Consider the following 17,909-nt stretch of genomic DNA (forward strand, 5'->3'; position numbering starts at 1 on the left):
ACTGGACTCCTGCCAAGTCGGCTCTCAGAGGAAAGTGTTGCACAGCTACTTGGAAATCAGCTCAGACATCCGCTTGCTAGTCGATGCAGCTTTCATCAATATGGCCACAAATTATGGTTCTTCAGCAACCTCTTGCCAATGTGTTCTATTGACTCTTTGGTGTGTTCATTAGGTGTCCTTTCTAATTTACTGAGCCAGGCAATGAAATCATGGCTGAACATTTTTGTTAACCTATTATTTTTCACCATCGACATGGATCCTGGTATTTCTGAGGCTACAGCAAGCCATTTTTTAAACAGGCAATTTATTTAGATTTATTGTACAAAGTTTAGTCGTGCAAACAAATAAGGAATCATGAATTTGAGCTAAATGGATTTAAACATGTAACACCCATAGGAACCGCAATCTACCAGCCCTGACCGCGAGCATGCATATCCAAGGCAACCGCTATACATTAATAATTAAGACTCCAAATTGTTTAATGTAATCATAAAAGTCAGGTTTGTTTACTATCTCATATATTCTCTTAATCTAATATGTATTTGTGTTCCTCCTACTCTTGCAGTGACAGCTAATACCTTCCTGGTGGAAGGTGTGAAACAGGACCACCAGCTTAGTAAACTCAAGCCCAGCACCACTTACTCTGTAGCCCTCTACGCCACCAAGGGACCCTTGACCAGTGGAACCGTCATCGCCAACTTTGAAACACGTATGTTAGTTACTTTACTTGCTTAGTTACTTACCTCCCACCTGTTCAGAAGCAACCCACACAGACTAAGAGCAGCTACTGTACATATACAGTGCCTTCAGAAAATATTTATACCCCTTGACTTATTCCAAATTGTATTCTGTTATAGCCTGAATACAACTCATAACACTCATAATACCCCATAATGACAAAGTGAAAACATGTTTTGAAACATTTTTGCAAACGTATTTCAAATTAAAAACAGAAATATTTAATTTACATACAGTTGAATTTGGAAGTTTACCTACACCTTAGCCAAATGAACACTGCTCAAAAAAATAAAGGGAACACTTAAACAACACAATGTAACTCCAAGTCAATCACACTTCTGTGAAATCAAACTGTCCACTTAGGAAGCAACACTGATTGACAATAAATGTCACATGCTGTTGTGCAAATGGAATAGACAACAGATGTAAATTATAGGCAATTAGCAAGACACCCCCAATAAAGGAGTGGTTCTGCAGGTGGTGACCACAGACCACTTCTCAGTTCCTATGCTTCCTGGCTGATGTTTTTGGTCACTTTTGAATGCCGGCGGTGCTTTCACTCTAGTGGTAGCATGAGACAGAGTCTACAACCCACACAAGTGTCTCAGGTAGTGCAGCTCATCCAGGATGGCACATCAATGCGAGCTGTGGCAAGAAAGTTTGCTGTGTCTGTCAGCGTAGTGTCCAGAGCATGGAGGCGCTACCAGGAGACAGGCCAGTACATCAGGAGACGTGGAGGAGGCCGTAGGAGGGCAACAACCCAGCAGCAGGGCCGCTACCTCCGCCTTTGTGCAAGGAGGAGCACTGCCAGAGCCCTGCAAAATGACCTCCAGCAGGCCACAAATGTGCATGTGTCTGCTCAAACGGTCAGAAACTGACTCCATGAGGGTGGTATGAGGGCCCGACGTCCACAGGTGGGGGTTGTGCTTACAGCCCAACACCGAGCAGGAAGTTTGGCATTTGCCAGAGAACACCAAGATTGGCAAATTTGCCACTGGCGCCCAGTGCTCTTCACAGATGAAAGCAGGTTCACACTGAGCACATGTGACAGACGTGACAGTCTGGAGACGCCGCGGAGAACGTTCTGCTGCCTGCAACATCCTCCAGCATGACCGGTGTGGCGGTGGGTCAGTCATGGTGTGGGGTGGCATTTCTTTGGGGGGCCGCACAGCCCTACATGGGCTCGCCAGAGGTAGCCTGACTGCCATTAGGTACCGAGATGAGATCCTCAGACCCCTTGTGAGACCATATGCTGGTGCGGTTGGCCCTGGGTTCCTCCTAATGCAAGACAATGCTAGACCTCATGTGGCTGGAGTGTGTCAGCAGTTCCTGCAAGAAGAAGGCATTGATGCTATGGACTGGCCCGCCCGTTCCCCAGACCTGAATCCAATTGAGCACATCTGGGACATCATGTCTCGCTCCATCCACCAACGCCACGTTGCACCACAGACTGTCCAGGAGTTGGCGATGCTTTAGTCCAGGTCTGGGAGGAGATCCCTCAGGAGACCATCCGCCACCTCATCAGGAGCATGCCCAGGCATTGTAGGGAGGTCATACAGGCACGTGGAGGCCACACACACTACTGAGCCTCATTCTGACTTGTTTTAAGGACATTACATCAAAGTTGGATCAGCCTGTAGTGTGGTTTTCCACTTTAATTTTGAGTGTGACTCCAAATCCAGACCTCCATGGGTTGATAAATTTGATTTCCATTGATAATTTTTGTGTGATTTTGTTGTCAGCACATTCAACTATGTAAAGAAAAAAGTATTTAATAAGAATATTTCATTCATTCAGAACTAGGATGTGTTATTTTAGTGTTCCCTTTTTTTTTTGAGCAGTGTATTTAAACTCAGTTTTTCACAATTCCAGACATTTAATATAAGTAAAAATTAACTGTTTTAGGTCAGTTAGGATCACCACCTTATTTTAAGAATGTGAAATGTCAGAATAAAAGAAAAGAGAATGATTTATTTCAGATTATATTTCTTTAATCACCTTTCCAGCGGGTCAGAAGTTTACATACACTAAATTAGTATTTGGTAGCATTGCCTTTAAATTGTTTAACTTGGGTCAAACGTTTCGGGTAGCCTTCCACAAGCTTCCCACAATAAATTAGGTGAATTTTGACCCATTCCTCCTAACAGAGCTGGTAGTACTGAGTCATGTTTGTAGGCCTCCTTGCTCGCACATGCTTTTTCAGTTCTGCCCACAAATCTTCTATGGGATTGAGGTCAGGGCTCTGTGATGGCCACTCCAATACCTTGACTTTGTTGCTCTTTAGCCATTTTGCCACAACTTTGGAAGTATGCTTGGGGTCATTGTCCATTTGGAAGACCCATTTCCGACCAAGCTTTAACTTCCTGACTAATGTCTTGAGATGTTGCTTCAATATATCCACATAATTTTCCTACCTCATGATGCCATCTATTTTGTGAAGTGCACCAGTCCCTCCTGCAGCAAAGCAACCCCACAACATGATGCTGCCACCCCCGTGGTTCACGGTTGGGATGGTGTTCTTCGGCTTGCAAGCCTCCCCCTTTTTCCTCCAAACATAACGATGGTAATTATGGCCAAACAGTTCTATTTTTGTTTCATCAGACCAGAGGACATATCTCCAAAAAGTACAATCTTTGTCCCCATGTGCAGTTGCAAACTGTAGTCTGGATTTTTTATGGTGGTTTTGGAGCAGTAGCTTCTTCCTTGCTGAGCGGCCTTTCAGGTTATGTTGATATAGGACTCGTTTTACTGTGGATATAGATACTTCTGTACCTGTTTCCTCCAGCATCGTCACAAGGTCCTTTGCTGTTGTTCTGGGATTGATTTGCACTTTTCGCACCAAAGTACGTTCATCTCTAGGAGACAGAACGCGTCTCCTTACTGAGCGGTATGACGGCTGCGTGGTCCCATGGTGTTTATACTTGCATACTATTGTTGGGTACTTGTGTACAGATTAACGTGGTACCTTCAGGCATTTGGAAATTACTCCCAAGGATGAACCAGACTTGTGGAGGTCTACAATTTTTTGCTGAGGTCTTGGCTGATTTCTTTTGATTTTCCCTTGATGTCAAGCGAAGAAGCACTGAGTTTGAAGGTAGGCCTCGAAATACATCCACAGGTACACCTCCAATTGACTCAAATTATGTCAATTAGCCTTTCAGAAGCTTCTAAAGCCATGACATAATTTTCTGGAATTTTCCAAGCTGTTTAAAGGCACAGTCAACTTAGTTTATGTAGACTTCTGACCCACTGGAATTGTGATATATTGAATTATAAGTTAAATAATATGTCTGTAAACAATTGTTGGAAATGTACTTGTGTCATACACAAAGTAGATGTCCTAACTGACTTGCCAAAACTATAGTTTGTTAACAAGACATTTGTGGAATGGTTGAAAAACAAGTTTTAATGACTCCAACCTAAGTGTATGTAAACTTCCGACTTCAACTGTAAGTATTCATACCCCTAGTCAATACAATACAAGTATCTAAGAGCTTTCCACACCTGGATTGTACAATATTTAAATATTATTCTTGTTAACGTCGATCAAGCTCTGTCAAGATAGTTGTTGATCATTGCTATACAGCCATTTTCAAGTTTTACCATAGATTTTCAAGCCGATTTTAGTCAAAACTGTAACTAGGCCCCTCAGGAGCATTCAATGTTGTTTTTGTAAGCAACTCCTGTATATATTTGGCCTTGTGTTTTAGGCTATTGTCCTGTTGAAAGGTGAATTTGTCTCCCAGTGTCTGTTGGAAAGCAGACTGAAACACATTTTCCTCTAGGATTTTGCCTGCGCTTAGCTCCATTTATTTTTATATAAAAAATTAAAAAATCCCTATTCCTTTCCGATGACAAGCGTAGCCATAACATGATGCAGCCACAGCCATGCTTGAAAATATGAAGAGTAGTATTCAGTGGTGTGTTGTGTTGGATTTGCCCCAAACAAAACGCTTTGCATTCAGGACATGAAGTTAATTTCTTTGCCACATTTTTGCAGTTTTCCTTTAGTCCCTTATTGCAAACAGGATGCATGTTTTGGGATATTATTATCACGGACAGGCTTCCTTCTTTTCACCCTGTCATTTAAGTTAGTATTGTGGAGTAACTAGAATGTTGTTGATCCATCCTCAGTTTTCTCCTATCAAAGCCATCAAACTCTGTAACTGTTTAAAATAACCATTGGCTTCATGGTGAAATCCCTGAGTGGTTTCCTTCCACTCCGGCAACTGAGTTCGGAAGGACATCTGTATCTTTGTTAAGACTGCCTGTATTGATACACCATGCAAAATGTAATGAATTACTTCACCATGCTCAAAGGGATATTCAACGTCTGCTTTTATTTTACCCATCTACCAATAGATGCCCTTTGCGAGGCATTGGAAAACCTCCCTGATCTTTGTGGTTGAATCTGTGTTTGAAATTCACTGCTCGACTGAGGGACCTTACAGATAAATGTATGTGTGGGGTGTGGAGATAAGGTAGTCATTAAATATTCCCGTTAAACACTATTATTCCAAACAGAGTCCATCCATGCAACTTATTACAGTGATTCCTCCATTAAAAGTTGCGTCATACTGTAGCACACCTTGTGGGCTGCTGCAGCATTCTGTGGCACGTTATTTAATTGTCAGCCAGTTTTTCTGTTAATTCAAGTTAGTGCTAGTTTGACCCTCCAGAGGGCATCTTTGAGAAGCATTTGATAGTCTTCCATATTGGCATTACCAGATAATTTAAAACCTTTTTTGTAATAACTGTAACGATTTTCCTCCTCCTCTCCATTTTCGGAGAAGGAGGAGTATTGAGGGAACCAAGGCGCAGCGAAGTTTGAACACATAATGATTCATTAAATAAACAAAATAGACAAAGACGACGTAGACAGAAAACGAACTATACTTGAATAAACTACAAAACAAATAAACGATGAAAACAGACCTGGACACGAACTTACATATAACTTGAAGAACGCACGAACAGGTACACGACTACAAACAAACGCTACAGTCCCATGTGGCGTAACATCACACAGACACAGGAGACAACCACCCACAAACAAACAGTGTAATTGCCCTACCTAAATATGACTCTTGATTAGAGGAAAATGCAAACCACCTGCCTCTAATCAAGAGCCATACCAGGCAAACCAAAACCAACATAGAAACGAATAACATAGACTGCCCACCCAAAACACATGCCCTGACCATAAACACATAAAAACAACATAAAACAGGTCAGGACTGTTACAGTACCCCCCCCTCAAGATGCGCACGCCGGGCGCACAAGCACAAAGTCCAGGGGAGGGTCCGGGTGGGCAGTTGACCACGGTGGTGGTTCCGGCTCAGGACGCTGTCCCCTTACCACCTTAGTCACTCCCCTCTTCTGTCTACCCCTTCTAATGACCACCCTAAAACCACTTTCCCCTAAATAAACGGCCAGCACCGGGACAAAGGGCAGCACCGGGACAAGGGGTAGCACCGGGACAAGGGGCAGCACCAGAACAAGGGGCAGCACCAGGATAAGGACCATCACTGGAATAAGGGGCAGCACCGGGACAAGGGGCAGCACCGGGACAAGGGGCAGCACCGGGACAAGGGGCAGCACCGGGACAAGGGGCAGCACCGGGACAAGGGGCAGCACCGGGACAAGGGGCAGCACCGGGACAAGGGGCAGCACCGGGACAAGGGGCAGCACCGGGACAAGGGGCAACACCGGGACAAGGGGCAGATCCCGGCTGAAGGACTCTGGCAGGTCCTGTTTGGACGGCTCTGGCAGGTCCATGCTGGCTGACGGCTCTCGACGCTCATGGCAGACTGACGGCTCTCGACGCTCATGGCAGGCTGACGGCTCTCGACGCTCATGGCGCTCTGACGGCTCTGGCTGCTCATGGCTCACTGACGGCTCTGGCTGCTCATGGCTCACTGACGGCTCTGGCTGCTCATGGCTCACTGACGGCTCTGGCTGCTCATGGCTCGCTGGCGGCTCTGGCAGATCCTGTCTGGTTGGCGGCTCTGGCAGATCCTGTCTGGTTGGCGGCTCTGGCAGATCCTGTCTGGTTGGCGGCTCTGGCAGATCCTGTCTGGTTGGCGGCTCTGGCAGATCCTGTCTGTCTGACGGCTCTAGCGGCTCCTGTCTGGCTGATGGCTCTAGCGGCTCCTGTCTGGCTGACGGCTCTGTAGGCACATGGCAGACGGGCGGCTTTGCAGGCTCATGGCAGACGGGCGGCTTTGCAGGCTCCTGGCAGACGGATGGCTCAGATGGCGCTGGGGAGACGGATGGCTCAGATGGCGCTGGAGAGACGGATGGCTCAGATGGCGCTGGGGAGACGGATGGCTCAGATGGCGCTGGGGAGACGGATGGCTCTGGCCGGATATGGCGCACTGTAGACCTGGTGCGTGGTGCCGGAACTGGAGGCACCCTGCTAATGACAAGCACCTTCCTACTAGTGCGGGGAGCAGGGACAGGGCACACTGTATTCTCAAAGCCTACTCTATCCCTGATGCGTGGTACCGGCACTGGTGACGCCGGGCTGAGGACAAGCACATCAGGATTAGTAGGGGGAGAATATACAGTGTGTACAGGGCTCTGGAGACGCACTGGTAGCTTAGTGCGTGGGCCCGGAACTGGAGGCACCGGGCTAAATACACGCACCACAGGGAGAGTGCGTGGAGGAGGAACAGGGCTCAGGATACGCACTGGTAGCCTAGTGCATAGTGTAGACACTGTAGGTACTAGGCTGGGGCGGGGAGGTGGTGCCGGAAATACCGGACCGTGGAGGCGTACTGGCACTCTTGAGCATTGAACCTGCCCAACCTTACCTGGTTGAATGCTCCCGGTTGCCCGACCAGTGCGGGGAGGTGGAATAACCCGCACCGGCCTATGTAGGCGAACCGGGGAAACCATGCGTAAGGCAGGTGCCATGTATGCCGGCCCGAGGAGACGCACTGGAGACCAGACGCGTTGAGCCGGCCTCATGACACCTGGCTCAATGCCCAATCTAGCCCTCCCAGTGCGGGGAGGTGGAATAACCCGCACCGGGCTATGCACTCGTACAGGAGACACCGTGCGCTCTACTGCGTAACACGGCGCCTGCCCGTACTCCCGCTCTCCACGGTAAGCCCGGGAAGTGGGCGCAGGTCTCCTACCTGCCCTTGGCCCACTACCCTTTAGCCCCCCCCCAAGAAATTTTTGGGAGTTACTCACGGGCTTTTTCGGCTTCCGTGCCAGACGCGTTCCCTCATAGCTCCGGTTCCTCTCTCCGGTAGCCTCTGCTCTCCGCAGTGCCTCCAGCTGTTCCCATGGGAGGCGATCTCTACCAGCTAGGATCTCCTCCCATGTGTAGACACCCTTTCCATCCAACACATCGTCCCATGTCCATTGCTCCTTCTTCTCCTGTCCCTTTCTCCTTTGACTCCGCTGCTTGGCTCTGGGTTGGTGGGTGGTTCTGTAACGATTTTCCTCCTCCTCTCCATTTTCGGAGAAGGAGGAGTATTGAGGGAACCAAGGCGCAGCGAAGTTTGAACACATAATGATTTATTAAATAAACAAAATAGACAAAGACGACGTAGACAGAAAACGAACTATACTTGAATAAACTACAAAACAAATAAACGATGAAAACAGACCTGGACACGAACTTACATATAACTTGAAGAACGCACGAACAGGTACACGACTACAAACAAACGCTACAGTCCCATGTGGCGTAACATCACACAGACACAGGAGACAACCACCCACAAACAAACAGTGTAATTGCCCTACCTAAATATGACTCTTGATTAGAGGAAAATGCAAACCACCTGCCTCTAATCAAGAGCCATACCAGGCAAACCAAAACCAACATAGAAACGAATAACATAGACTGCCCACCCAAAACACATGCCCTGACCATAAACACATAAAAACAACATAAAACAGGTCAGGACTGTTACAATAACATAGTATATGGGATTGATTTTAAGAAATTTGGCTTACTTAATTTAATTAATATCATGGTGTTTCTTTTCCGAGAAAAACAAAAAACGAAACTCTCAGGGTTTTTGTTAGGATGGAATTGAAACTATGGCGCTGTACAACATGACGGTCGGGAGTAGGCTACAGCATAAGAGGATTGGAGGACTCTAATTGTTTGCTTTCATTAGACAACTTTGTTCCAATATTTCTGTAAATCAGTGATAATTATTCCCATAGTAATTCGTTATGGATCCATAACTAAATCAACATCTGCATGTTGAAAATAGTATTTTTATCATAATTCCTTACATAAGGGAGAGCAGTGTCTGTACTAGAGAATGCGGGGATGCAGGAGACCGGGGTTCAATTCCTCGATGGGGAGGAAGGAGTACACTGTCCTTGTAAATAAGAATTTGTTCTTAACTGATTGTGTGTTATTTCATAGTTGTGATGGCTTCACTATTATTCTACAATGTAGAAAAAAGTAAAGATAAAGAAAAATCCTGGAATGAGAAGTTGTGTCCAAACGTTTATCTTGTACTTGCTTAATTAATTTGATTAATATTATGGTGTTTCTATTCCAAGAAAAACAAAAACCCCTCTGGGTTTCCATTAGGATGGAACGGAAAATAAGGCGCTTGTACAACGTGACAGTCGGCAGTACAGTACTAGGTTATCCTGTCTAGGATCAGCGTGGCGCCAGCGGCACACCCCCCCCCCCCACTGAAAAACCAGTGCCGCGAAATTCAAAAAAAATATTTTTTAAAAATATTTAACTTTCACACATTAAAGTCCAATACAGCTAATGAAAGACACAGATCTTGTGAATCCAGTCAACATTTCCGATTTTTAAAATGTTTTACAGGGAAGACACAATATGTAAAGATGTACATCTATTACCTAAAAACACATTAGCATAATCCACCATCTTTTATTTGTCCACCAACACCAGTAGCCATCACCAATTCGGCTAAACTAAGATATTTATAGCCCCTAACCAACAAAAAAACTCATTAGATGACAGTCTGATAACATATTTATGGTATGGGATAGGTTTTGTTAGAAAAAAGTGCATATTTCAGGTAGATGGCATAGTTTACAATTGCACCCACCATCACAAATGGACTAGAATAATTACAATGAGCAACGTGTTTACCTAACTACTAATCATCAAACATTTCGTAAAAATACACAGCATACACGAATCGAAAGACACAGATCCTGTGAATACAGACAATATTTCAGATTTTCTAAGTGTCTTACAGCGAAAACACAATAAATCGTTATATTAGCTTAGCACATAGCAATTAGCAGCCCAGCATTGATTCTAGCCAAAGTGAGCGATAAAAGTCAACATCGCCAAAAGATATTAATTTTTTCACTAACCTTCTCAGAATTCTTCCGATGACACTCCTGTAACATCACATTACAACATGCATATACAGTTTGATCGAAAATGTTTATATTTAGCCACCAAAATCATGGTTAGACAATGTGAAATGTAGACAAGCTGGTAAAGAAAAAGTCCTTGCGCCACTTAGACAGTGATCTACTCTTATACATAAATACTCATAAACGTGACTAAAAAATATAGGGTGGACAGGGATTGATAGACAATTTAATTCTTAATACAATTGCGTTATTACATTTTTTAATTTATCCTTACTTTTCAATACAGTTTGCGCCAAGCGAAGCTACGTCAAAAAACATGGCGTCCTAAGCCACTAAAATGTTTCGACAGAAACACGATTTATCATAATAAAAATGTCCTACCTTGAGCTGTTCTTCCATCAGTATCTTGGGCAAAGGATCCTTTCTTGGGAGAAATCGTCTTTTGGTGGAAAGCTGTCCTCTTGCCATGTGGAAATGTCAACTGCGTTCGGGATGAACTGAAAAGCGTGCCCAACTTTTCACATCGTTGCAAAAATAAATGTCCCAAAATCGCACTAAACGGATATAAATTGCTATAAAACGCTTTAAATTAACTACCTTATGATGTTTTTAACTCCTATAACGAGTGAAAAGATGACCGGAGAAATATAACAGGCTAAACTAACGCTTGGAACAGGTGCGCGCCGGTGTCCTCTAGGCTCATGACGCAGCTCCCAAAGAATGACTAGCTTCAGGGTTTTTTCATTTGTAGGGCCTGTGAACGCGCAATCGACCCCGTTGGAATCGTCATCACGTAAAGGCATCCAGGGGAAGACGTAAGAAGTGTCCGTATAGTCATAGCAACGACAGTGCCCTTTTAACTGACATCAGAAGAGTGGCCAACATTTCTCAAATCTGACTCCATGTCAGGGAAATTGCTGTAGAATGGGCTCTGTTCCACTTAGAGACAAAATTTCAACTCCTATAGAAACTATAGACTGTTTTCTATCCAATAATAATAATAATATGCATATTGTACGATCAAGGATTTTGTGGGAAGCCGTTTAAAAAATTAGCCAAATTAGCATAAATAGTCTAAACAGCGCCCCCATCCCCAACAGGTTATTTAGCAAAAGAATCCATGTGTCTTGCGGGCAGGGCACGCGGGAGACCGGGGTTCAATTCCCCGATGGGGAGGAAGAAGTAGGCTGTCCTTGTAAATAAGACTTTGTTCTTAACTGACTTGCCTAGTTAAATAAAGGTTACACTAAGAGCATAACATTTCTGCACCCTAATTTTCTAATTCTAGTCTAACCAATACCCAAACGGAGATTATGTGAAAATAAAAATCTTATTGATTTATCAAGACCAGCCCCCATGCTTGTCTCAGTGCAGCGCAAAACGATGCTAAAATATTTGTAGGCTATTACTTCAAATCCTATTGCTTCTAACTTCAATATGCTATTTAAATAAATAAGACCTACACCACTTTTAACAGCACATTACTCAACACTAGTGAGACTAATTTTGCCTATGGTAGGCCTACAGTATACCTAAAAATAAATTTTTCAATGACGTGTCTCTCTGCCAATGATTACATTTAGAGGATTGGAGGATTCTAAATTAATATCTAAGGGGCATTTCCTGTTAGGATCTGTGAGAATATCTGAGAATATCTAAAGGGCTTTTATATAATTCTAAATTCATTAATTATAATTATAATAATAATAATAATAATCTCTTTGTTTAAAAAGTAACAATATTTTGGAGATTTCAGTTTTATTTAACCTAGAGTGAATGAGAAAAAGCCAATTATTGAACTTGGGGTGTGACTTGTTATGCACATTTTTACTCCTGAAGTGATTTAGGCTTTCCATAACAAAGGGGTTGAATACTTATTGACTCAAGACATTTCAGCTTTTCATTTTAAATTAATTTGTTAAAACATAATTCCACTTCAACGTGGGGTATTGTGTGTAGGCCAGAGACACAACATCTAAATATAATGCATTTTAAATCCAGACTATAACACATCAAAATGTGGAATTTCTGATGGCACATGTTCAAGAAGCAGACTACTCAGAGAAAGGCAAGCTACCTGGAGCTACTTGAAACTTGCTCCTATTCAATTAACAGGTGCCCTTTTACACCTCCCAGATAAAGTGTGTCTAATTAGCAACAGGAATCATTGCCCCTCTTATTGAGGCCCTTGCAGTGTGATCACTGATGTTTCTACTCCTGCTATACAGTGTCCATATTAGGACAGCCTCAGTCTCAGCAAGATTTTTTTCAATCTCCGCAAGAGTTGCCGAGTCTGAGGCTGTCCTAATATGCCGCCTTACTCCTAGCTAACGACCTCCACAAGCCAATGAGATCATACCTACTCTACGGCAGGGGAGGGAGAAGAGGAGGGGAGAAAAATGGTCTAGTTTAGTTTAGTTGGGGCTCTAAACTTATTTTTGAGACAAAAATTCTCTGTCAGCAGCAGGCCATTAATATCCCCAAGGGAGCAGAGCAGCAGAGTTTTACCCAGTCTGCACAGTGCTGGAGCTGCATGAACATTTTCAGAACAAGTGGGCTGCTGCTCTGCCTCTGTAGAGTACAAAAACCTATGTCCAGAAAAAAGAACAACCAGTACTTTTTTCTGGCTTTCTTTTGTATTGTGTCTTGCAGTAAACGTCTCCCTAGAATGAGGGGCAATTCCCATATGTTTAATCAAACAGTGGCCTTTGCAAAACTTAATTTATAGACACTGTTTTTGGCTAAATTAATTTGTTGAAAGTGTCACAGGCCATTGGCTTTGCTACTCTAGTGGCAGCCTTGTTGTCTGATGTTGACACATAATCACTGGATGGGATGGCCAAATTCACCAGACTTTTTTGCTCTTAATTTGCATCTCATTAAATGTTTTTGATGTGGTTATGCATTGCTTATGCTTTGTTTTGCTAGCTGTTATGCTCTGATAAATAGTTCCAGTGTTGATGACCTCTTATGAGCATGAAGTTATTGGTTGACTCACTTTCTAAAATACTTGACCAGTGAGAGACATGTTATTCACAGAAATTTTTATGTTTCTTCCAAATAACTCAAGTTTGGTTTAGTGTCCACCTGAACCAGTGCATTGGGATGAACTTATTAATGGTTTGATGGAAACACATTTATTTTTTCTCAGTACAATGCATACAGGAGTAATAGTAATAATAATTCATTACTGCCCTTGACATCTGTTTGTCTATTAAGACACCTCTACATTTGCATGTGGAAAAACTATAGAACATTAGAATATTACAGAACGTCCTAATGTAAAAAGTGTTAACACGCCTCCGAGTGCAGGTATACTGTAATTAAAGAGAGGGAATGAGAGAGAGAGTCGAGAAAGAATTGACAGAGATCAGAGATTGAGAGAGTGAGCGAGAGAGAAAAGAAACAAGAGAGAAGTGTAGGCATTGTGATGGCTGAAAAAGCTTCTGAGATGTGCCCTCGGACTACATGAAAATGTTGAATCAGTGTCCATCACAATGAAAGGGGGATGAAAGGAAAAGGAAAGATAAACACTCTCTCAGGCATTGCAGTCATGTTGAGGAGACAGGAGTAGAATGACAGTCTCTCCTGGAAGAGGCAGTCAGGTCAGTGTGGACATCCACATTGTAATTTTCTCTAGTCGGCACTACTGCAGTGTTGAGATGTCATTGCATCTCATGTAGAAAATCCTTCAGTCCTGAGGCTATCAGTGGTAGAACACGCTGTTAATTACTGAACTGTCATAGATCCCCCCTAAAAACACCTGAGGACAACAGGAGGAGGGAGATATGAAAATGAGAAAGATAGGAAAAGGAGTGCATGTATCAGCTATCTAGATGTGAGAGGAGGATAGGGTCTTGGGTAAAAATCTTCTGTTTGGAATGGCTAATTCTTTTTAGTGTGAATTTTCAGCAGATAAAACATTTTGCAGTTATGGATGCTGGGTAAAGAACATGAGAATGCATGTTCAGAAGGGTGACTTCAACTAAGGTCCGCTAGAGGGGGGTCATCAGATTAGGAGATAGACCATATTTGGGCAATATTTCCAATTTAAGTACAGTATATGGATAAAAAAAATTGGCCACCAGACATAATGATTTGACTCAATGGAACTGTTGTGTGATAATCTGCAATTTGATTGGTCCCCTGTAGCCATGGACGCTCCTCTGAACCTGACGGCTAGCGAGGTGAACCACCGCAGTGCCCTCATCTCCTGGCAACCGCCCATCGCAGACATCGACAACTACATGCTCACATACAAGTCAGTGGACGGCAACAGAAAGGTAAGTAGAATACAGTAGGGCTTATCTAACTTCCTCAACAAGAGTTTACAATCACTCTCACACAGACACACACTGAACTGTTACTGTATAATCAAGCCAAAGAGGAATTGAGATGTAGGGCTGTGACGGTCATGGAATTTTGGATGAAGGTAATTGGCCTGCCAAATGACCACGGTCACCATATTTTTTTTTTTTAACAGTTGAACATTTTACATTTCATCTAGGATCAATAACCATACAAATTCCCGTCAGTCCCTGTTCGTTCCACCCAAAACATTTTTGACTTATTTTATTTTCATGAGGGTTTTCATCCATAACTGTCAGTATTTTTTTTATTTTTTTTTTACATGGTTACACTGTAATTGTGCCAGCCCTATTGATATGAGCCATAAGTGTTATGTGTAGTGTTTTCCAGCTGCCAAAATACTAGCCTGGTCCCGGATCCGTCTGTGCTCTTGTCTTCTCCATTGCTGTCTTAGTCAAGTCAAACATTGGCATGACAATGAATTAGTGACAAGGAGTTGGCATCATAGCCCAAACATACAGGCTACCAAAATACTGCCTTAACTTTGTCTATGAATTTCCAATCTAAATCATACACTGTAGACCTCCATGCTGTATCATCAAGCCAAACATGCTCACAGGAGATATGATTGATAATATATGAGCCGTAATGTGAATGTTACCGGTAGCGTTTTGAAGCTACCAAAACAGTATACATCCTGTATCGCCCAGACAAATTGCCTCTTAATACAGACCCATGCAGCTCTACTCCACAGTGGATGCCAAGGCAATAGAGCCGTTTAGATCTTTTCATTTGCCTCCTGGAACATTTTTCATTTTAATAAAATTCTTTGATGTAGCTGGGTAATAATAATAAAGTAGATTAACTGGTCTATTCTGATGCGATACCTCTATTAATGACTCACCAGGAACAATTCCCCTGATATTCTTCAGCAGATATCTCTCTCAACTAATTACATCATACAGACAGAGCCCAAGGATACGTTCCAAATGGTAACCTATTCCCATAGGGCTCTGGTAAAATGTAGTGCACTATAAAGGGAATAGGGTGCCATTTGGAACAAATTCACAGAAAGAGCTCAAATCAAATCAAGTTTATTTTATATAGCCCTTCGTACATCAGCTAATATCTCGAAGTGCTGTACAGAAACCCAGCCTAAAACCCCAAACAGCAAGCAATGCAGGTTTAGAAGCACGGTAGCTGGGAAAAACTCCTTAGAAAGGCCAAAACCTAGGAAGAAACCTAGAGAGGAACCAGGCTATGAGGGGTGGCCAGTCCTCTTCTGGCTGTGCCGGGTGGAGATTATAACAGAACATGGCCAAGATGTACTCAAGACTGTACTGTCCTCACTGTCTTCGTCTTTTCTATATCTATCAACACACACACACACATGCGCACACACACACACACACACACACACACACACACACACACACACACACACACACACACACACACACACACACACACACACACACACACACACACACACACACACACACACACACTTGCACATCTGTTAAGATGCATGTGTTTTACTATATTGACCTTTTTTGGTGCTTGTGTTTGTCCAGTGGGTGTCAGTCATGTACAGAGGATTTGGTTTAAGTCACAGACTATGTTGTTTTACTCTGTTTGAGTTCATTTCTGTCCCCATAAATTATTCCCAACCTGTTCTCTCTGTTAATATAATGTTCATATTCACCACAGCAATCTGTTTTAGTTTGGTTATGAATCATATGTTGACCTTCCAGATTAGAGCAATACTAGATTATATACAGTAATTAGGCGACCTCTATTGTAAATGATTCCTTGTACACGATCAACAATTCCAAACATGCAAATATTTTATATCAGTAACAAGTCATTCTAACAAAAAATAATAATCTTTACAAAAAAACGACAGTGAAACAGTGTAAGGTCCATTGTGAGAGAAACATCAATTAAAGAGTGGCTTTAACTGCATAATTCATCCAACAAATTGCCTTAAAATGTGTGACTTTTTACAAAATGGCTGAATATTTCATCCAGTTCTTCATGGATATTTCATGTGGCTCAAAGCCCCATTAAATTCACAGTTCACTCTGCTGTCACGGCAGGCTCCTAGAGAGCTTATCAAAGAGATCTCTTTTTCATCTGCCAGAAAAAGAGATCTCAGAGAGAAACATGATGCCATCAGAAGATCCGATTGATGAAAGTCGGTTTGTCAAAAGTAACGAAAGGGAATTGAGCCATCTTGAGATTTTGACAGAAATATAAATTCTTCTTCTTCCTGGCAGCTCCTTATAGCACCAGTGTCTGATAAGGTCCTTTCCTCTCCTCAATCTGTGGTTTAAGTTATCCTTCTTAACTCTAAGAAAAACACGGGACAGAGTTGTATAAGGGCCAACACCACTGAATAATGAATTCAACATGTAAATGGGCCTGACATACATTTTTCATTTCTGTAGATGTGCCTGGGTGCTTTTGTTGTTTGTTGGTACAGTAGGAGTCAGATAGTGTCCCCTCTTTAGGCTACTGTCTGCTGTACAATTGTTAGGATTGGATCTAGCTAAAACAGTTTGCTGTACCGTATCCACTCATAGTTCCGGTTCCCTGATCTCTGTGTGTGTGTGTGTGTGTGTGTGTGTGTGTGTGTGTGTGTGTGTGTGTGTGTGTGTGTGTGTGTGTGTGTGTGTGTGTGTGTGTGTGTGTGTGTGTGTGTGTGTGTGTGTGTGTGTGTGTGTGTGTGTGTGTGTGTGTGTGTGTGTGTGTGTGTGTGTGTGTGTGTGTGTGTGTGGTACTATTACAGGAGCTGATCCTGGATGCCGAGGACACTTGGATCCGTCTGGAGGGGCTGGCAGAGACCACAGAATACACTGTGAGGTTGCAGGCTGCCAGGGGATTAGAGACCAGCGGAATCGTCTCTACGGCCTTCACAACAGGTAAACACACACACGTACGCAAGCACACAGATATACACACACACATTTACCATTTATCCCCAATCTCTATCTAAAGTCCAGTCCCATATTCAATAAGCATCTCAGAGTAATATAGCTAATCTAGGATCAGATCTCTCCTATCTATATAATCTTATTCACTATAATCCTATATCAGCAGTCCTATATAAGCAGTCCTACTATGACACACTTTATGAATACGGGCCCAGTCCTAGTGATTCTCCATTGTGTTGAGCTGATCTCATGTGCTCTGTTCTCCTCTTCTCCAGGAAACCGTCTGTTTGCCACCCCCCAGAACTGTGCCCAGCATCTGCTGAACGGGGAGTCCCTCAATGGCGTCTACACCATCTACATCAACAGAGACGCCAATCAGGGAGTGCAAGTCTACTGTGATATGACCACAGACGAAGGAGGTTGGATCGTAAGTGTCTCATAGCAAGATTTATACCTTGCAGACAAACACCCAACAACACCCAACATTTCAGTGCAAAGGGTACCATTTGGGACATGTACTTTATCAAAATGTAGGTAGAATAAAGTTTTGTCACCTGGTCTTATCTCTATCTGTATCTGTGT

At 43.1% G+C, this 17,909-nt stretch overlaps 1 protein-coding gene across 2 annotated transcripts in view; it reads left to right on the plus strand.

The window, feature by feature from the left end:
* LOC129824018 (tenascin-R-like) overlaps window positions 1-17,909 on the plus strand; it is a 163,845-nt gene that overhangs the window by 124,874 nt on the left and 21,062 nt on the right. For both annotated transcript variants that reach the window (XM_055883286.1, XM_055883287.1), the window contains exons 15-18: window positions 566-709; window positions 14,236-14,366; window positions 17,183-17,315; window positions 17,603-17,754. In XM_055883286.1, coding sequence (XP_055739261.1) covers window positions 566-709; window positions 14,236-14,366; window positions 17,183-17,315; window positions 17,603-17,754 — 560 coding nt within the window. The remainder of the gene's footprint in view (window positions 1-565; window positions 710-14,235; window positions 14,367-17,182; window positions 17,316-17,602; window positions 17,755-17,909) is intronic.

This window comes from Salvelinus fontinalis, chromosome 26 (genome assembly GCF_029448725.1).
Source record: "Salvelinus fontinalis isolate EN_2023a chromosome 26, ASM2944872v1, whole genome shotgun sequence".
NCBI lineage: Eukaryota > Metazoa > Chordata > Actinopteri > Salmoniformes > Salmonidae > Salvelinus > Salvelinus fontinalis.